This window comes from Entelurus aequoreus, linkage group LG01 (genome assembly GCF_033978785.1).
Source record: "Entelurus aequoreus isolate RoL-2023_Sb linkage group LG01, RoL_Eaeq_v1.1, whole genome shotgun sequence".
NCBI classification, from domain to species: domain Eukaryota; kingdom Metazoa; phylum Chordata; class Actinopteri; order Syngnathiformes; family Syngnathidae; genus Entelurus; species Entelurus aequoreus.
This window is the reverse complement of record NC_084731.1, coordinates 43,264,907-43,286,201: the sequence shown is the minus strand read 5'-3', so window position 1 is coordinate 43,286,201 and position 21,295 is coordinate 43,264,907. Positions and strand designations below refer to the sequence as shown.

The 21,295-nt window shown below is 41.5% G+C and overlaps 1 protein-coding gene across 3 annotated transcripts; it reads left to right on the top strand.

Annotated features, from left to right (window-relative positions):
• The first annotated feature begins 506 nt into the window (after window positions 1-506).
• Window positions 507-19,819, top strand: LOC133652481 (POZ-, AT hook-, and zinc finger-containing protein 1-like). 3 transcript variants are annotated; one of them, XM_062051295.1, is made up of 6 exons: window positions 507-2,031; window positions 5,928-5,991; window positions 6,074-6,245; window positions 8,285-8,443; window positions 13,562-13,759; window positions 17,439-19,819. In XM_062051295.1, the coding sequence occupies exons 1-6, from the start codon at window positions 899-901 to the stop codon at window positions 17,900-17,902; spliced, it is 2,190 nt and encodes a 729-aa protein (XP_061907279.1). In that variant the 5' UTR covers window positions 507-898; the 3' UTR covers window positions 17,903-19,819. The 3 variants fall into 3 exon arrangements, with proteins under 3 accessions (XP_061907279.1, XP_061907261.1, XP_061907270.1); XM_062051277.1 differs by lacking the exon at window positions 13,562-13,759 and having other exon boundaries at window positions 510-2,031; XM_062051286.1 differs by lacking the exons at window positions 8,285-8,443; window positions 13,562-13,759 and having other exon boundaries at window positions 512-2,031.
• The last annotated feature ends 1,476 nt before the right edge of the window (window positions 19,820-21,295 follow it).

Here is a 21,295-nt window from a genome sequence, read left to right as displayed (position 1 = left end):
CCCGGTATTACAAGAAAACGTGGAGTTTTTGTACCGCTGTTTTTTTTGTTTGTTTTTTTTGCATCCCTGACAGGAATTTATTAATGTTGTTTAAAGAAAGAAAAAAAAACACACAGCACGTGCCTGGTAGCAAGTAACTTTTAAGTATAAATTATAAACAAGGCAGTGGGTTTAATAAGTGTATTTGATCGTTTTGGCCTTTGTACCATTACACAAAGTTTGGACAGTAACACAGTGTTTGAATATAGGGGAAAAAAACACTACTTTAATCCAGTGATTCTTTGGCGCACCATTAGATGAAGCCCGTGTACCTCAGTTTGAGAATCACTGCCTTATTCGAAATGTAACAATACTGAATAATTCCTAAGTATAACTGTTTCGATAATAATTTTGAATGGTGGAAAAAATAATATTTTTTGTTTCCAAGGTTTAAATTTTCCGGGACTATTTAAATTGACAAATGATCACCTGGAGCCAGTTGAGGACCCGGCAGGCCGGCATGTCGATTGTCGAGCGGAAGTTGTTGGGGGAGGGTTTGTGTCACAACAGGAAGAAGAGACCCGCGTATTCACATTTTCTAACGTTTTTTTTTTTTAAACAAACCGTAATTACTTCCATATTATGTTGAAGCGGAAAGAAAAACAATCGGCCCAAAGTGAACCTTTCAGAGTATTTTAGACAAAAATATCGACCCCCAGCCGTGAAGAAGGCCGGGTTCAAAGTTCACAGGAAGCAGGGGGGCTGCCATCTTTAGCCTGCTGTAACGCTAGCATTTAAACGTTAAGGAGCGCGGCGCTTTGTAGCTAGCTTATCGGTTACCGACTGCTCGCCTCGACTCGCTACCGTCCTTTCTCCCGCCGCGGTCGCTCACGACACTTCGCCGGTGGATGAATTCGGCATGGAGAAAGCAGCGGAGCCGTCTTGGACTTCTTCGTACACATATCAGGTGAGCAAGCACAGCGCCGAGATGCTACACAACCTCAACGTCCAGAGGAAAGATGGAGGCAGGTTTTGCGACGTGATCCTGCGCGTGGGCGAGGAGAGCTTCCCCGCTCACAAGGCGGTGCTGGCGGCGTGCAGCGAGTACTTCGAGTCGGTCTTCGGCGGCGGCAACGCCAGGGAGCTGGAGATGCACACAATCAGCCCGAAAGTTTTTAAAGACATCTTAGACTTCGCGTACACGTCGAGGATTGTGGTGCGGCTGGAGAGCTTCCCTGAACTCATGACGGCTGCCAAGTTTCTGCTGATGCGCTCCGTCATCGAGATCTGCCAGGAGGTCATCAAACAATCCAATGTGCAGATCCTCGTCCCGGCATCAAGGGGAGGGAACGCCAGCCTCTTCCAGGCCGTTGGATCCACGGAGCTGGGCTTCACGGTGGCCCAGCAGGAGGACTTGGTGAACGGGCAGAGCTTCGCCAACAATGGCCCGGTTGATGGGGGTGCGCTCTTGGAGGACGCCGCGGAGGGATCGATGCATATCCTCCAGCAAGTGGACGAAGTACCGACCGAAGCAACGGGGGGCTCCTTTCATCACGGCACCAAGCGGGGCAGGGGGAGACCCAAGAAAGCAGGCGGGTCAGAAGAGTCCGTCCACTTGAACTACAACACGCAGAAAGACATTGTCCTCTTTCCGTGCGGGGCTTGTGGCAAAGCTTTCACCGAAGCCTCCCGTCTGAAGAACCACGAAGCCCAACACGGAGCGACCATCGGTGGTCGCTCGACGCCCGGCAACATGGCGCTGCTGGACCGGGAGAATGGGGAGCATTTCCCCGGAGAGCTGACGCTCGACAGCGGTCGCAAGAGGGAGAGGACGCGGCGGCACGTGGGCTGTGACATTTGCGGTAAAGTCTTCCGCGACGTTTACCACCTGAACCGACATAAGCTGTCGCACTCCGGGGAGAAGCCCTACGCCTGTCATGTGTGCGGACTCCGCTTCAAACGCAAAGACAGGATGTCTTATCATGTGCGCTCCCACGACGGCTCTGTGGGAAAGCCCTACGTGTGTCAAAGTTGCGGCAAAGGCTTTTCCAGGTGAGTCGTACTTTAATATTGTGACGTCTTTGTTGTTGCGGTTGTGTTGTTCAGGTTCCGACATTAGCAATCTGGGATGTGTTGTTGCTCTACTGACTAATATTCTATTTATGTTAAATGTTAATTTAGTGTGTGTGGTGACATATGTTGCTACATCGTCGGTTATATTGGCATATATACCATCAGAAATTTGTAGTTGTATGTGTTTAGTTTTGTTTTGGTTTCAACCTCTCAAACCGCTTCTTCAGTGTTCTTAGTCAGAGCCGCTTCAAAAGTCTGCACTGGCCCCTGCCGGTTTGGAAGTCGAATTTACAGCATAAAACACATCCGTTTACCAATTTCGGGCTCTCCAAAGTGCCATTTTTGGCTGGGTAGTTTTATTGACCCAGGGCTGTTTAACAGGTGATTTGAGTTGCTCATCAAATTGTCCAAAAAGTTCACAAAGAAAAAAACATTGGAAACAAGAGGGAAACATCAAAGAACACAAAAGACCATAAAATAGTAGAGAGCTAATGCAACCAGCTGCTACTTCAGCATAGCAATTTCTACATAAAGCTTTATAAGTAAAACCAACAAAAAAACGAGCAATAGATAATACATTGATTGCACTATGATTCCACCATGCATAGACCCAACAACAAACCACAACGAAAACACCATTTCAACACCCACCTACTGTACACCTAGCCTGACTCTCGCCAGATCCTTGTAGTTCGCTGAGCTCCACACAAGGATCTGGGACTTTTCAATAGGAGATTTATTTCAGAAGGCGGGGCCTTGTAAAAAAAATAATTGTATGTGATTGGATAAACCACTTGTCCGTTATCTTGAATGACGTGCTACTTCAACCACTCACATCCAAATTAACCTGTGGCACTGATGAGAGTGACGCTGGGAAATCCAAAACCGAACAGCCGACATATTGGATAACGACAGAGCGAAAAGTTAGAGAACTTTTACTGAAACAACGCAGCAATGTCAGTAGACGATCGATGTCGTTTGTGCAAAGAAAATATGCAGAATCAATGTCAGCACAGGACTGCTCGCTGCGTGCCGCCATTGTTGTTTGTATCAAACAGTCGCTTCGGCGCTACGTCACATCTATGAAATCCCGCCCGGCGATCCTAATTGGTTCTTAATTTTTTGCTATCTTGAATGAGTTTGCAGTGCCCTTGAGCTCAGATCCTTGTGTAGAGCTCAGGGAACTACAAGGATCTGGCGAGAGTCAGGTTACTGTACACCACGGTGGCCTCGGCAATGCTCTACGCCATCGTCTGCTTGGTTTGAGGCCACACGGCCAATGACAGGAACAAACCCAACAAAGCAACCAAGAGAGACAGCCCACTCGCTCTCGGCCAATGTCCAGTACGCGCAGATGAGCGAGAATCAGCCGGGAACACCAAAGTGTCCAATACATGCTCATTTAGTCAGGGCTCTGTGAAGCTCGTCCATCTCGACGCTCAGCGCGAGCGCCACAGCCGCTTCTCTTCCTCGCGGATTCTGGTGTGGCAGAGCCAGCAGCTGGTCACGGGAGCCAACATAGCAATGGCCAAAAAGCTCCCCAGGTAGATCCAAAAGTACACTAGAAGCACCACAAAAGTGCCATCCATTGTTGGGCTGTCCCGAAATCGCCCGAAGCCAAAAGGCAAAAAACACATAAACAAGAGGGAAACATCAAAAACACAACAGGACTAAAGCCCAGAGCTCTTACAACCAGTAGCCACTACGGTGGTGCCATCTTGGATCACCTAAAATCTTAGAATTTATATAACTTGTCAGTTCAGACGTTATACCTCCTATTTAATGATACATTAACAACTGCATGTGTTTTAAATGTTGTATATGCAAGCTAGTGATTATATGTGCACAAGCTTGCTATGCCAGTAAATGAGAAGTATCCTAGTTAGTGAGTTTATCAAAAAGAAGTTGGTAGGGGTGTAGCAATTAGTTTTAACATTGATTCAATTGGAATTCTAATTTGTGGTTGCCTATATACGATTCAGGAGCAATATTTGTTTATTTACAACGGACGATTAGTTCCGAAACGATTCAGTTAGGTGAAATCGATTCATTAATGTTTTAGCCATAAATTCTACCAGTTTGACTTAGAAATAAATACTGGACACTGCAGGTGAAGTCTCCTATATTATTGATACTTCTTGTAAGGGAATTAGGTATAAATTGTTATGGATATAAAAATTCATGTAAACAACAATTAATGGCCAATGCATTTAAATGTTTTTGAATAAAGTGCAGCACCCCCCGCAACCCCGAAAGGGATAAGCGGTTGAAAATGGAAGGATGGATGGATGGAAAGTGCAACCAACACTTCAGGTTAAATAAACAAGAAGAAACCTTTTTTGCCCTTATTTTCAGTATTCAAGAAATGTTCAAGACAAATACCGATTAATATCGGTATCGATAAGGAATATCGATAGTGGTATCAATTGAATCCTACCGATATACCTCCCTAGTTATTAGTATCATCATATAATTTTCTCGTTATAGCGTTTTTTTATATTTTTCTATTGTTGTGGCGACTTGTCCAGGGTATACCCCGCCTTTCGCCCAAGTGCAGCTGGGATAAGCTCCAGCACCCCCGTGACCACGAGAGGCACAAGTGGTAGAAATTGGAAGGATGGATGCTTCCAAATGTATTACTACTATGTAGCACAGGCTCCACTTTGTACAGCCCTGGTTTCTTTATTATTCTGATTCTGATTATTTACCTATTATTCTGCCCTTGCTAAATTTTGGAATTTAATTTGGCAGATAGGTAAAGTCCTATAAATTAGAGATGAAAAAAGTTACAACTTAATGTTGTTTACTAAGTACTTTATTAATCCCCGAGGGGAAATTGAGATTTTCAGCAGAGTCCCATTCAAGAGCAGACAAACTTTACAGGGAGACAGAACAGGATCACTGACGGGTCTGCCAACTTCCAGTCTCCACAATAACATTACTGTGAAACTATGCTCTCAAAAGTACATTTAATGTGCACATGAAATAAACATACATGCAATATCATGTTAAATCAACAACACATTTAGTTGAAAACTGAAAAAAGCAATGCAACTATAAGGGATGAAATGGCTTTTATGCCCTTAGCCCAATGCTAACATACAATGGAGAAACCTATGAGCAGGCTAATGAAAATTAGCGTCTTGAATGTTTAAAACTTGTACATACGTTTACCAAAATAGATTTTAACTGAACATAATTGATATAAAACCGCAAATGCATTTCTAGTTACACATATCTTCACCAAAGAGTGTGAAAACTAATACTGACTGCTAACTTTATACTACTAGGCCAATCTGCTGCTCAGTGCAGCGTGCTGACTAGCCAGCCTTTAAACTCCAAAACAAATAAAAGTCTATGTTTTGTGAAACATAATTGCAAAGAAATGGCAGCACAATTATCAACTTTTCCTTATCGCAAAATCTAAAAAGAAAAATGAAATCAATCAAATAAATGTATGGAAAACACTGCTAATCCAATACAAGAGACATGAAAAAGTAAGCCTTTACACACATGACACTTAGTTTTGATTGACATTGTCAGAAATGTTTTTATCTAGCAATATGATTTATTGTTGTAGTGAGGACTGCATGTTTCTGCAAAAATTGTGAACCCCTATTTTCTTGCTTAGAATTGAGATTGCGATTCTCTGGGACAATTTTTAATTCAGGGCAATTTGGTTTTGTTTTAACTGTCAACCCTTTAAATAAATGAATAGAAGGACAAAATCCATCAAGTCTAAAAAAAAAGACGTTTGTTCCATACACAATACGTTCATGTGTTGTAGCATCTGACCGGTGGCGTACAGCTACAATTTAGAGTTGTTATGTTGTTGGAACAGAGATTAGAAATAATATATATGATTTGGCCTCCAGACCAGACCACCTTAACGGGCATATCAAGCAAGTCCACACAACAGAGAGACCCCACAAGTGCCAGGTGATATGCAGGTTTACTTTACCAAAAGTGATGGACTTAATGAGTTTAAGACGTGAAACTTGACTTGTTTCCTTGCTTGCAGATTTGTAATGCCTCTTTTGCAACAAGAGATCGCCTCAGGTCACACCTCGCATGTCACGAGGACAAAATTCCCTGCAAAGTTTGCGGCAAGTTCCTCCGAGCGGCCTACATGACAGACCACCTCAAGAAACACAGCGAAGGAACGCACAACTACTGCGGAATTTGCAACAAAGGTAATTCAGTCGCTAGCTCCGATGCAGTATGGCGATTCTGAAAAGCTTGCAAAACAGGCTCTGCTTGGAATGTGACGCATACTTGCTTCTGTTGGTCATGTCATGACCTCATCTAAAGCCCCTTTCACACAGTGATCGCTCAGAAGTCTCACCAGAAGACTGCGTTTATCCACCTTTGCCTTTTACATAGAACCGAATGTAAACGCAATGTTGAAGGTACATTAATTCTGTTTATTTATACATAATAGCGACACTGAAAAAAGCCAGGAAAATGTCAACCTAAACAGGCTGTGTGGAAGGGGCTTAGAACACTGCAGGGTTCTCTGTAGTACATTTTACTGGCCCTTACCATGAGTGGGTTGGTTCATTTTATTTAAAGGTAATACACTTAAAAGTTTAATCCTTGTAATTTTCACTAAAGAAAGGTATGTTGAGGTCAGGTGCAATGAGCTTGGGTCCTGCGTGGTGTCATGCGTGACGGCTTTGTGCAAATTTATGGCTATATTCTTCCTGGAAACAGTTACCGTTAAATGTCTGTCTATACCAGTGATCCTCAACAGGCGGACCGCGGTCCATGTCCGGACCCAGCGACGTGTCCGTCCGGACCCAGCACGAATTATAGTTAAAAAAAAAAAAAAAAAAAAAAGGTTTTTTTTTAATTAATTATAATTATTATAAAAAAATATAATAATTGTATTCATCCTTGAGTTATCGCTAGCGCAAGTCAACGTTCTTTGTTGTTTTTAGTCAAATATCTCCACGTTTCATTTACACTTCTCCGTGTCTCACTCACGCCGTCTCTCTCTCTCTCTCTCTCTCTCTCTCTCTCTCTCTCTCTCTCTCTCTCTCAGAGAGAGAAAGAGAGAGAGACGGAGTGGGAGCGAGAGAACGCCACTCTGATTGGCTGCGGAATCAGTCAATCAGAGTATGGGTTGTCATCTCTATCACAACGACGCGCTGATAGGCTGTTACCACCTGGGTCATACAGAGCTCATGCCACATGCATGGAACCTTTCGGTGCAGGCATACAGTTGTCTCATATCGCTACTTCGCTAACTGTTCACTCGTCAGTCACTGAATGTGAATCAAATCACAATGGCATGCTCCAAGTTGGCTCAGGCTGGTAAAAGAAAGGTGGACAGGGAAAACCGACGTTTCAAGGAAGAATGGACAGAGCCATATGTTTTTATCCTACCTACTGCAAGTACCAGACCAATGTGTCTAATATGCAACAGTACTGTTGAGAGACATTTCCTCATTATTCAGAGCTAAGAAAAAAAGAAATCACGAGGCTGAGAAAGTCATATGAAACATGAAGGAAGATTTTTGTTAAATCTATGACACAACAATAGCAACAGAGTGCTCACTCAGAGTGGCATGGGTTTTGGGTAAACACAAGAAGCCATTCTCTGTTGAGGTCATTTGTTTACCAGGGATAGGAGGGTTGTGTTTAAAAGTATTTATTTTTTGTTAAAACTGAAAGTTTTATTTAAGTTCTTATTTATTTTTGTTTCAAAGAAAATATTTCATGTATTTTATTGGATATTTATTTTATTTTTGTTAATTTTAAGAAAATGTTAAACTACTACCTACCTCCTGCTACTATATAAGCTTGACCGATAATAAACGGACCCAGCCTGTTTCAAAATAACATTTGTGGACCTTCAAGATTTGTACTTGAGGACCCCTGGTCTATACTACTTGTCCTTATTGTTGTGACTATGTTGTAAAATGTCATTTAAGCCAGGTCAGCTGTTATGCAAACTCCTGAACAACATACTGCCTTTTTTTTCTTTGTTGTTTTGTACTAAGTATTGAACTTGCTGTGTAGCAAGGATGACCCATGTCTGCATTGTTTAAAAAAACATGTATTTTACATTTTCTCCAGATGGTTTATCTACTCCATTACTAGTGTCATTCTGCTCAAAACACAGCATTCAATAAGGAGCTGGTCATATCCAGTCTCCGTTTACTCCGCGCCCTGTCAAGGCCTCAGAGTTTGCAAACGTCTGCCTTGTTTGTGCTCTTCTCGGTCGCAGGTTTCTCCACTGCCTCCTACCTTAAGGTGCATACGAAAACACATCATGGCTCTCCACTGCCCCCCTCTGCCACATTGCACACCTTCCCTGAGCCAAGCGGGGAACTTCAGATGCAAAACGGCACCCCTTACCACATGGGACGCCAGTGCTCAGTGGAAGGCAAGCAGCCGCTCGGCCCATCACAAAACATTCGTGTCTCTGGCTTCTTTCACTGGCTGCGCTGTTTTTATCTGTAAATATCAAACTGTGCTTCTGCATCTTTGTTAAATACAAGGCTCTGTTACTCTGAGCTTGTCCTTCACTGTGTGCGTGTATTGGGGAACACTGTGCTACATCAATTGGAGATGTTTCAGACCTTTGGGCAGATTACTGGTAGATGTTTCTGTCGTTAATGCAGCAATTTGCACCTTGCGGTGGAAATGGCTTTCTAATATTAACGATAACAATGTGGGGAGTTTTGCTGTTTGTGTGTGTGTGTGCGTGTGTGTGTGTGTGTGTGTGTTCGTCCGGCATGGCCATGGCTCAAAATGGTTTATGTCCTGCTTGGCTGGTCCATTGCCAGATTGTCCACAATGCACATTGTAGCATGTTTGGCTATACTGCATTCTCCATTGAATGATTTAGAGCTCAAAAAACTGACACCACAGAGATGGTTACCTGTGAAGCACAATGTATAAGAAATGGCTTGTTTGCGCATGCATCATCGCTAGGGGTGTAACGGTACACAAAAATTTCGGTTCGGTATGTACCTCGGTTTAGAGGTCACGGTTCGGTACAGTAAGAAAACAACAAAATATACATTTTTTGGTTATTTATTTACCAAATTTGTAAACAATGGCTTTATCCTTTTAACATTGGGAACACTATAATAATTCTGCCCACGTTAATCAACATTAAACTGCCTCAAGTTGTTGCTCAGATTAAATAAAATAACAAAACTTTTCTTCTACATATAAAAAGTGCAACATTAAACAGTTTCAAGTCAACTCATCATGCTTAATTTATGACAGCATTTGGGAAGCCTGTAGTTGATTTTTATTATGTAAATGTTATATTTTTATCAACATGTGATAGCAGGGACCCTGCCATTCAAAACTAGGCTGCTCCATTACTAATGATTAATGTAACTATAGCTGAAAAAATAGTACAATAGCAATAGGAGAGACTATTCACCCCTGAACACCATGGAGTTCATGTAGGCTTAATGATGCAGTTACATTATTATATCAACTATCAGAGACAGAAACTCTTCATTTAACATAATGTCCTTTTTTGCTGCTTCTACACAGAAAAAGGTCGAGTGAAATAACAGACAGACAGGGCTTTGCTGTCCGTAACACACACACACACACACACCGCAAAATGAGGTAACGTTACGCTAAAAGCTAATTAGCCTTCACCTTAAGCCAGGGCTGCGAGCGAGCCGAAGCTGCCGTTTATGTTTCTAGAAGGTCAACGGGCTCATAGTGATGTTACTAGTAGTTGACTGGGAGGTGTTTATTATAATTTGGGGAGAGTCCGCTGCCTGATGCTTACCTGCTAAACACCTACCTGCTCATCATGACGCTTGAGCACTGCCTACATGCGCTCTGAATACGCACTGCTGATTGGCTGTTACCGCTCTGAATACGCACTGCTGATTGGCTGTTACCGCTCTGCATGTAACCAATCAGATGGTTGTGTGGGTGGAACAATGCTGGGTGCTGTGTAGAGTACTGACGGAGACAGGCAGAACGAAGCAGAGCGGCTTGTTAAGACTTTAGCTTAGGCGGCTACTTAATATGTTTGTGTGGAAACTCGTTCGGTACACCTCCGAACCGAACCGAAACCCCCGTACCGAAACGGTTCAATACAAATACATGTACCGTTACACCCCTAATCATCGCACAAAAAGTAAGTGTGGCCCTCGCACTTTAGCAACCGTTTCTCCTCAAAAAGACAACACCAGAGGTTTGCACAGAATTCAGACCGAAGTCCGTCGGTACTACCAGGTACCAATTCATGTACGGTGCCATATTTTGATACCTTTGTTGCACATGACGTTATGTCTGGCTGCAAACTCGGCACTGGCTCAAGCATTTGGCCGGAAAACACTCAGTCAAGCACTCAGAGCGGATTCAGCCGGATTAACTGCAGGTAATAGTACAATTTTCTATGCCAACAAAGAAAGAAGAAGGTGCTCAAAGTACAGTAAGCCTCCACTTTTGTAAATGCTAACGATGGTAATTCAATAAACTGAAGATTAGCATGTGCAATTTTTCATTAAGATTTCAACACCTCCAAATTTGGTCATGACAACTACAGCTAAGATGCACGATGCAATCTGCTGGTGTGTAGTATGGTACAATACTTACATACTGTAAACACTTTTTAGGGCTCAACAAAAGACGGGACTGCCACATTTAACTTGATAGCAGAGACTACTTCCTGGCTCAGGCAACACTGTAATCTATACACTACTGCCATTTAAAGTCCTGGAATTGCAACTGCATGTAAAGTCTACTAAATAATACAGTACAGTACTTGCAAATGAGACAAAGAAAAAAACAAGATAACAACTGGATTGTATGACTGAGTGTTAAATAAAAATACATTTAGATTTTTTAAAATAATTAACATTTATTAACACACGAACACACAAAAATGTACTGAAAATTGGTACAGTAGAAGAACGTATCGATTCCCAGGTACCAGGAATTGGCACCGTATCGATTCAAATGTGAAAGTTACCCATCCCTAGGCAATACTATACAAATTAAACTTAGATATAAATTGGAGTAGTTGGTGTACAGATTGGAAAGCAACATACATTTTACTGTCCTCAACATACAGCCGTTAATTATCTGCCAACACAAGTGAATACACCTCACAGTGAACATCTCCAAATAATGTATTTGGTGTGAGCAGTTCAATATCCGTAAAGTATTCACAGTGCTTCACTTTAGTTCAATATTCGGAAAGTATTCACAGTGCTTCACTTTTTCCACATTTTGTTAGGTTACAGCCTTATTCCAAAATAAAAAACAATTACATTTTGGTCTCAAAATTCTGCACACAATACTCTATAATGACAATGTGGAAACTGTGCTTTTTTTTTTTTTTAAAGAAATTATAGCAAATTTATAAAAATTACAATGCTAAGAAATCACATTTACATAAGTATTCACAGCCTTTGTTCAATACTTCGTTGATGCACTTTAAGCAGTAATTACAGCCTCAATTATTTTTGAATACGATGCCACAAGTTTGGCACACCTATCTTTGAGCAGTTTGGCCCATTCCTCTTTGCAGCACCTCTGACGCGCCATCAGGTTTCATGGGAAGTGTCGGTGCTCAGCCATTTTTAGATCTTGCCAGAGATGTTCAATGGGTGTCAAGTTTGGGCTTTGATATTTTGGCTGTGTGCTTAGTGTCATTGTCCTGCTGAAAGATTAACCGTCACCCAAGTTCGAGTTCAAAACCGCTCTGGAGCAGGTTTTCATCCAGTGTCTCTGTACATTGATGCATTCATATTTTCCTCTATCCTAACTAGTCTTCCAGTTCCTGACGCTGATAAACATCCCCACAGCATGATGCTGCCACACCGTGCTTCACTGTAGGGATGGCATTGGCCTGATGATGAGTGGTGCCTGGTTTCTTCCAAAAATGACACCTGGCATTCACGCCAAAGAGTTCAAACTTTGTCTCGTTAGACCAGAGAACTTTTTTTCTCATGGTCTGAGTCTTTCTGGTGCATTTTGGCAAACTTTATTAGAGGAATGGCTTCCGTCTGGCCACTAGACCATACAGGCCTGATTGGTGGATTGCTGCACAGATGGTTGTCCTTCTTCACAGAGGAATGCTGTAGCTCTGACAGAGTAACCATCCGGTTCTTAATTACCTTTCTGACTATGGCCCTTCTCCCAAGATCACCCAGTTTAGAGGGCCGGCCAGCTCTAGGAAGTGTCCTGGTTGTTCCAAACTTCTTCCAATTACACATGATGGAGGCCACTGTGCTCATTGAGTCTTTCAAGGCAGCAGATATTTTTCTGTACCCTTCCCCAGATTTGTGCCTCGAGACAATCCTGTCTCGGAGGTCTACAGAAAATTCCTTCGACTTCATTCATGGTTTGTGCTCTGCCATGCAGTGTCAAATGTGTGACTGTATATATAGACAAGTGTGTGCCTTTCCAAATCATGTCTAAACAACTGAAGTTACCAAAGTAGGCTCTAATTAAGCTATTGGAACGTCACAAGGATGATTAGTTAAAACAAGATGCCCCTGATCTCGCTTTTTGAATACGTATCTACATGTGATTTCTTAGTTTTTATTGTGAATACATTTGCAGAAAATTCTAAAGAAAATGTTTTCATATTGTCATTATAGAGTATTGTGTATAGAATGTTGAGGACAAAAATGAATGTATTCCATTTTGGAACAAGGCTGTAAAATAACAAAATGTGGAAATAGTGAAGCACTGTGAATATTTTCCAGATGCACTGTAAGTACCATCGTTCTCTACAACTGCCTTAATCTTCGTAGACACGGAATTGGACCTTTTTTCACTTCTCCATGATGACATCACTGTTGGATGTATTACCTTCCTCTTAAGGATGCCCCACAGGTGCTCAATTGGGTTCAGGTGCAAAGAAGACACACCTGTCTGCTCCATCACCTTCAAGAAGGCACTTGTCATCTTGGAGGTGTGTTTGGACTCCTTTTTATTATGTTTGAGGGCATCAAAGACCATGATGCTTCTACCACCATGTTTGACTGTTAATCTTGTTACTCACTTGTGTTGCCAAACAATGATGTTTGTGTGCTGACTAATTTTCAACGGGTAGTAAATCTATACCGATATGACTATTACCATATATCCGCACTATGATAGTATTGTTCCATTAGGGGAAAAAAAATTGTAATCAAAATGGTTGCTGGAAGTTTGAGGAACTGGCTTTTGTGAAATACTGTAGCTATGGGTCTATGTTAAACGAGTAATCCATGGTTGTGTCAATGAGCACGTACACAAACATGCTCCTGGAATGTGCATCTTTATTATGGGATGTGATTATCATTACGGTTACATTTCAAGTCCAGAATGATGGCAGTTATGTGGCTTACTTGAGTGGTTGCTTGATGATCCCAGGAAGCTTGAGCTGTGTTTGAGAAGAGAAACCTTATGAGTTCTCTGTTGAGCATGTTGTGTTTACAGCACTTCAGAAGGTAACTGTGTCTGTGTGGTGTCTGCTGGTCTCTTCTGTCCATCTTTCCTCTTCCTGGTTGGGTGCTATTGGTAGACGCCAGTCGACAGCTGGTATTCTCCTCGCCTGAGGCGGGGGCTCACTTTCACGGACATCCACTCCTCCCCCAGCCTTGCCCTCCAGCCTTGGGCCAGCAGCCCGAACTGTTTGTAGGGAGGCCAGGCGGAGCTCCGTATTTCTGGCAGTGTCGCTCTGGTGGGGTGCCTGCTTTTCCCGTCCACGGGCCTGCTGCAGGTCAGTACAGTACAGCAGGAGGTGGGTGGAGCATGAGCACAGTGCTTGATGGCCTATACCAACACTTTTAGTCGACTGCGGGCAAAATGGGCTTTATTATTTGTGAATGTAGCATTTGTAGCAGTCATTTCTACACATGTTCTCGGTTCGAAAAGGTACAGGCCAGTTGTCACGATCTGACACGGTTTATTAATTCAGTTCTGTGAACAGTGTGACTATGTGAAACTATCACTCTGCAACATACTGAACCCCCAGTTTCTCCTGATCCTGTGTCTTCAGGTGAATGAGTTAGCAATGCCAAAATGCTCAGACAATGTTTCATAGAATGTTAAAAACCGTTGGGGACAGACCATCTCAAAAACAAAATAAAATAGTACAGTTTTTTACTGGATCAGACACCCAAAAACGACATGAAATAAAGAATGCAGGATTTACAATATTGACTATGAACAATAAAACACTGAATATTAAGAACATATGAAAGTCGCTCCTTTTACTTGTCAGAACATTTTCTCGATTGACATGTTGTACAATCAAGCAAAACGCTACAAAAAGGCAACAAACACAACAAAACATAAATTCAAAAGGGTAAAAAAAACACCCACATTCTAATAAAATATAACTTTTCTGTAATACTTGATCCATGTCTACCCCTCACACTTGTGTCTCGTGCTTGGTGTTCTGTAAACATGTTTCTTTAAAATATAACCATCCTCTGATTATAATCCCCTCAGCTATCAAGGTCGAAAGGAAAGGAAATGTCAACACAACCATGGAAAACACTCAATGTAAACTAAATTCTAAAATAACATTAAACACTTAACAATAACCTCTTGAAATGAAGGTGCAAAATTAAGGAATATGTAAGAAATTATTGATAAAGTGTAGCAAAACAGTGCAAAGTGTGAAAATGCAAGCACAGAGGAACCTGAGAAGAACTATGTTCTGCAGATTTAGTGCCAGGAAGTTACGGCTGTGCTCTAAAGGGTATTACCAGTCTTGGTGGGATCAAGCATCTTGCATAACTTACAGACCACATTGGTCTGACTACGGTCTGTTTTATAAAGTCAAAGAATCTGCCATACCGTCGATGTGATTTTTACTTTTTTATTGACAATTTCGTTGCTCTCTGCAGCAGTCATTTTTAGTTTCTCTTCTCACTCAAGAATCAACCACGAGAAAACAAGATGGCGCAACCAATCTTGATTGTTGATACTGTTACCTGATTGGCTGTTGGCGTGTTACTCCCACTGATCAGTGATCCTTTCCTGTGTTGCTCGGTTAGCAGAGAGCGTGTGCCTTTGTTCATACAACCAATCTTGCTTCGCAACGTCCATTTTTTTCCGACGAAGAAGAAAATACAATTATTGATCATTTTGTGGAACTTATTTTTATTGATATACATTTTGTGTCTATCGCGTTTTATCACCCAAACCTACTTTCCGTAGTTCAAGTGTTATGGTGATTGAAAATGGTGCTCCACATATTGTCGGCTATAGTTTTGATGTTAAAGATTTAAAAAATATTAATTTAGAGACGCCCGGCGGGCCAGATTGAAATAGTTAATGAGATGTATTTGTACAATATTTTCACACAAGAAATAACCCAAAATATTTACACATAGAGAATAACGTAAAATAAATGTTAATGATGAATAAAATGTATGAATAAGCTTTCAAAATCCCTTAAATTACGGCGATAAATGGAGAAGAGGAGAGCCAAGCGGACGCCGCATTCGTACTTTGCTGCGAGTTCTTTCTTCAAATCAATAGTGTTTTTCACCTTACTTATCAAAATGCTGGCACTTGCAACTTTCTATGGCCCCATGGTGGAGTATTTTGCAGTCGTACTCAAAAAATAAAAGCAAAGAACTACAGGGTCAGTGGTTATGTCAATGAATGGTAATGGAAATGAGGGAGAATGACTTCAGGCTAACACGTCACCGACGTGTGGATTCTTTGCTTGGGTGTTGGATTTTGCAGAATGATACGTGGGCAAACAGGCTTGTTTATTACGCGCAATACAGTGTTGCCAATGACAATCTATTTGTGGTGGCGGGGGTATGGCTGGTGACCTGACTCTTGCCAAATCCTTGTAGTTCGCTGAGCTCCACACAAGGATCTGGGACTTCTCAATAGGAGATTTATTTCAGAAGGCGGGGCCTTGTAAAAAAAAAATCATTGTATGTGATTGGATAAGCCACTTGTCCATTATCTTGAATGACGTGCTACTTCAACCACTCACATTGACATCAACCCGTGACGCTGATGAGAGCGACGCTGGGAAATCCAAAACAGAACAGCCGACATATTGGATAACGACAGAGCGAAAAGTTAGAGAACTTTTACTGAACCAACGCAGCAATGTCAGTAGACGATTGATGTCGCAAAACAGTTGTAATAGCAGAATCAATGTCAGCACACGACTCCTCGCTGCGTGCCGCCATTGTTGTTTCAATCAGTCGCTTTGACGCTACGTCACATCTATGAAATCCCGCCCGGCGATCCTGATTGGGTCATTATATTTTGCTATCTTAAAGGAGTTTGCATTGCCTTCGAGCCCAGATGCTTGTGTGAAGCTCAGCGAACTACAAGGATCTGGCGAGAGTCAGGTTAATGGCTGGTGCTGTGTCAAAATATCGAATCATTTGTATGATATTTATATACTGTATGACTATGATGCAACTAGTTTGTAAAGGCTAAAACAAAATGCATGAATATTTTTTTAAGACAAATCTGTGTTTAATACTTATTAGTATCAACATACAGTACAGGCCAAAAGTTTGGACACACCTTCTCATTCAATGTGTTTTCTTTAATTTCATGACTATTTACATTGTAGATTGTCACTGAAGGCATCAAAACTATGAATGAACACATGTGGAGTTATGTACTTAACAAAAAAATGTGAAATAACAGAAAACATGTTTTATATTTTAGTTTCTTCAAAATAGCCAACCTTTGCTCTGATTACTGCTTTGCACACTCTTGGCATTCTCTCGATGAGCTTCAAGAGGTAGTCAACTGAAATGGTTTTCACTTCACAGGTGTGCCTTATCAGGGTTGATTAGTGGAAATTCTTGCTTTATCAATGGGGTTGGGACCATCAGTTGTGTTGTGAATGAGAAGGTGTGTCCAAACTTTTGACCTGTACTGTATATTTTTCTTCTTACATTAAATTGTAACAACTTGTGGCGGCCCTTAATTTATTTGTGGTGGAGTGAATAATGGGAAAAACAATGTCAGTCCATATAATAACCAAGACACTATGAGAAAACCGGGGCAAACTTTTTGGTAAAAATTTTCGCCGAAAACCAAATCCTACAAAATGTGCAGTGTACAAAAACCGAAGTACCATTGTACCTTGAAGGTAAAAAATCCCATTTACTGTCATAGGATGCCAACTAGTTAATCAACATGCAGCAGCCCATCTAGCTACACCCCCCAAAAGCAAACTGCAACTGGGGAGATTGAAATTTGTGACGTTAGAGTCAGAGGTTTGATCCCCTTTATCATTGAAGAGCACAGAAAAGAAAACCGTATAGAAATGAACTGAACCATACTGCTTTGTGGAGACCAGGCTTCAAGCTTTGTTGAATAACCGACTTGTCCTGATATATCATTTTCTTTCCTTCATTTTCTCTCTGTCCTCTCATCCCCACTACCTGTTTCTACCTCAGACGGGCAGGAAAATGCCGGCAAGTGTCCTCATCTGGATTCGGAAGAATCAGATCCTTCATTCGGGGACCTGTCCAACAGTGAAGAACTGAAATCCCCAGACAAGTCTGACAGGCCGGAGTTGGACATGCCCTCGCCGGCCTGCAACGGAACATCTTCGGAGGGCCTGGGCTCTCCGGAGGGTCCCAAAGCCAAGACGGACCCCGAGAAGAAGTTCACCTGCGCCATTTGTGGTCAGGCCTTCCGCACCAAGTCCTACCTCAAAAAACACCAGCACAGAGTACACAAAACCCCGAAGGCTCAGGCGGGCTCAGGGTCCAGTTTAAGCGACCTGGCCCCCTTCTCGCCTCAGCAGAGCATGTCTCTGCTTGAGTCCTTCGGCTTCCAGATAGTACAGTCGGCTTTCGCCTCGTCACTGGTAGACGTGGAAGCGGGTCAAAGCGGAGTGCACTTTGGAGGAAAGTGAGGCGCCCGGTCTGCCGTGTTCAGGACAAAGCCAGGTTGTGCTGTCTTTGCCTCAAGACTACTTCTCTTGCTCAATGTGTGCATTTTTGTCAGACTGCCATATGATTCCTACTTTTTCTACTTTTTCAGAGTATGGAAAGTGCATACACGCTGTAGTAATTCTCTTTATACAGAAAGAAGAAGACATGGAGCATACGATGAGACTTCAGTTGTTTTTGTTATTATTTGACTTTCACATATTCCTGCACATGTGACGAGTACACGTATGCGTCCGTTACTGTTGCGCCAATCGTCTTGGCCATCAGGACAGTGGGCGGGGCTTGATTTATTTATGTTACTTCCACCGACAGGACGCTTTAAACGTTTTGAATGCAAGCAAACACCTTTCACATTTTGCTTTAGTCACTAAAGAAGTGCAAGCAACCGACAGACGAAAGTTAAGAGGCACTTTTTTTTCTTTTTCTTTTTTACTTTTCCAGCACATTCTGGAGACATGCTTGTCAGAATCATCAATCATCGATTCTTTGTTCATAGTTGCGATGGAGAGAATAGCCGACGATCAGCGTGAACGCAAACATTTTTAATTTTCCTATTGGCAATGCTGTTCCCTAAACATTGACAATGTTCCCTATCCATGCTTGACCTAAATCATGATATTGTTCCCCATCCTTGTGTTTTCAAACGATGACAATGTTCCCCATCCCTGCACGTTCCCCAAACGAGGACCACGATCAGCTTGATGATCAGGATATATTTTATGAATGTAGATTCTATTTTATTAACTTATTCATGCCCCTGCTCTTGGGTGCACTTTTGTTTGTGTAAATTTCCAAGTTTTTGTCCATTTTGAAGCTCTTGTTCTAAGTTATGTTTAGGAATGTGTGTGTGTGAGGTTGTTGAGCCCCTTTCACACAGAAATGCTGCAAAATCGGTCCTCTAACCATTAACCCGGCATCTATTCACCTGTGGCTTTTTATGCAGAACACACGAAAATCGTCCATTCGACGCTGCCAGGCTTCGGTCCCTCTTTTTGCCGTTACAGAATAAGTTAAGACAAAGTCTGATGGCGGCAGAAAAGTGGGACCACGGTGAGACTTTCCCACACCTGCTCTTGCTGTTACGGCTATATTGCGGTACCTCAATTTAATTTTGTATGGCGTTCCAAAAGGTCAGACGAAAACGGAATCTTTCAAAAACTAAAGCAATTTTCCTCATAAGAAATGACGTAAACTAGAAAAGCACTCAGAGCGCAGACCTCCGCCAGGCCCGATCTCCCACAAAGAAGTACTGAGCAAAATTAGCGACCATCTTGTAATGCTACGATCCGCCCGCTCTTTTGGACTTTTTACTTTTACCTTTTTGAAGATTTCTGTTGGCGGGGATGGCAATAAGCAGAGCAGGGGAGAAGGGAAGGAGAGGTCCATGCAAATGACTCGTTTTGTAATTTGCTACAAGTACCTAATTAAAGTCACTAGTGTTTCTCACCTTCTTTATCAAAGTCCTGGCACTCGCAACTGTCTTTGCCCCACGGTAGAATATTTGCAATCGCATTCAGTTTGAAAAAAAAAAGACGAATACTTAAGTCACCAATGTGAGGGATTATTTGTTTGGGAACTTCATTCCACAGGCAAACGGACTAGTTTGTTATATATACAATAACCGAGATAGTATACGGAAAATGGTGCAGAATTTTCGCCAGAAACATCGAATCCTACAATAGGTGTAGCATACGAAGGTACCTCCATAGACCGTTTTGACGGGTTCTGTCAGAGCTGCTGTTAGGGCTATTTTGGGCGTGTCTGCATGAAAGGGGCAGTGATAAGAAAAGGGATGTAATCCAAGGGACCAATCATAGACTCACGTTAGCTACCTGTGTGACATTCCCCTGAAGATGAAATAAAGAGTGTTTTCTACTGTATTGTATCGTGGAACCTCATGGGATGCAATTTTTGGGAATATTTATCGACAAAAGTCTGACTTGACAAAATGTTCCTGATGCAACTCTGGAGTGTGTGATCTCTTGTTTTAATTACAGTTTCTATATTATTTATGGTTCTATAGTGAATTGTATTAAGTGTATATACCATCTTATAAATATATCTAATTATTGGAGCAGTGTGTCACTGGTGGACGTTTAAAACCATTTTTGTTGCTTTTTCTGTTGTGTTTGAGGCTTCTTAAATTATGTTAATTTACTTTTGTTTTTGTTTATTTTGTCACGCCATTAAGGTTTTTTGTTGTTCTTGGAGGACAAAGTGAAATGAGCTTAATTCACATTGGTACTCAAATGTAAAATATGTATTTTTTGTTGTTGTTTGGCTCTCTGCTTTTGGTTTGTTGCAAAGTGCCTTCCAAATACTGACTGTGCACGGCAGTGGATTCAAACGTCGTCTTTGGGAGAAGTACACCGTGACTCACATTGAAATTTTTTTTTTTTTTTTTTTTTTTTACTTGATTCTTACAGAAAATGTACAGCATCTCTTCAAGACACACACATACAACAAGGCTTTTAAAACATGTGAGCTCCATGTTTTGCTATAACGTCTTTGGACATATTTCAGTATAAGCATATTTTCTACAGTATACATCTTAGTTTTCGTACTCTGTTACTGAGTCGCTCTTGTTGCTGCAAAGACGAGGAGCCAATAAAATGCATTGAAAAAATACATTTTCGCATTTCGACTTTGAATTACCATTAAAACTCAACCAATATCCTCATAACATATATATTAAAACCCTTGTTAGTTTGCATCCATGCTATACCTATATACGATAGGATAAACTTTATTCATCCCACAATAGAGAAATGATGTGGTTGCAGTGCAGAAAAAAATGTTCACAAAAAAATAAGGTAACAACACATAAAAACAAGAGGGAAACATCAAACAAATGACAAAATACATTAAAAGAGCACAGAGTTCATGCAACCAGCTGCCACTTCAGCGGCGCCACTTCTACATACAGCTACAAATTAAACAACGAAAGACCAACAAATAGTACATATTGCCTGCATATGATTGCACTATGCATGGACAAACAAAACAAAAACACCATTTCAACACCCACATAATATGTATATGGTGGTGACCTCGGCAGTGCTCCACACTGTCTGCTGGGGTTGGGGTCCATTGTAAATGTATTATTATTACAATCATTTTTTGGAAGTTTGTATTATTTACACTGAAACCATATACCGGTACCCTATATATATATATATTATATATATATATATATATACAGTATACCATTCAAAGTAATGGAATAAAAACGTTTTGAAGTCCTGTCCCTCGTTTTATGGTTCATGGTTCAATCTTCTAGAGATCATCATGCTTCATACTGCTACTGATAGCAAAAGAAATCATTTTAAAGTTTTGTCTTTTTTAGCAATCTAAAA

Coding starts and splice junctions, on each gene's coding strand:
- LOC133652481 (XM_062051295.1), top strand. CDS start 899: ATGGAGAAAGCAGCGGAGCCGTCTTGGACTTCTTCGTACACATATCAG. Junction 2,032..5,927: donor TGCGGCAAAGGCTTTTCCAG/GTGAGTCGTACT, acceptor TTTGGCCTCCAG/ACCAGACCACCTTAACGGGC. Junction 13,760..17,438: donor CGTCCACGGGCCTGCTGCAG/GTCAGTACAGTA, acceptor TTTCTACCTCAG/ACGGGCAGGAAAATGCCGGC.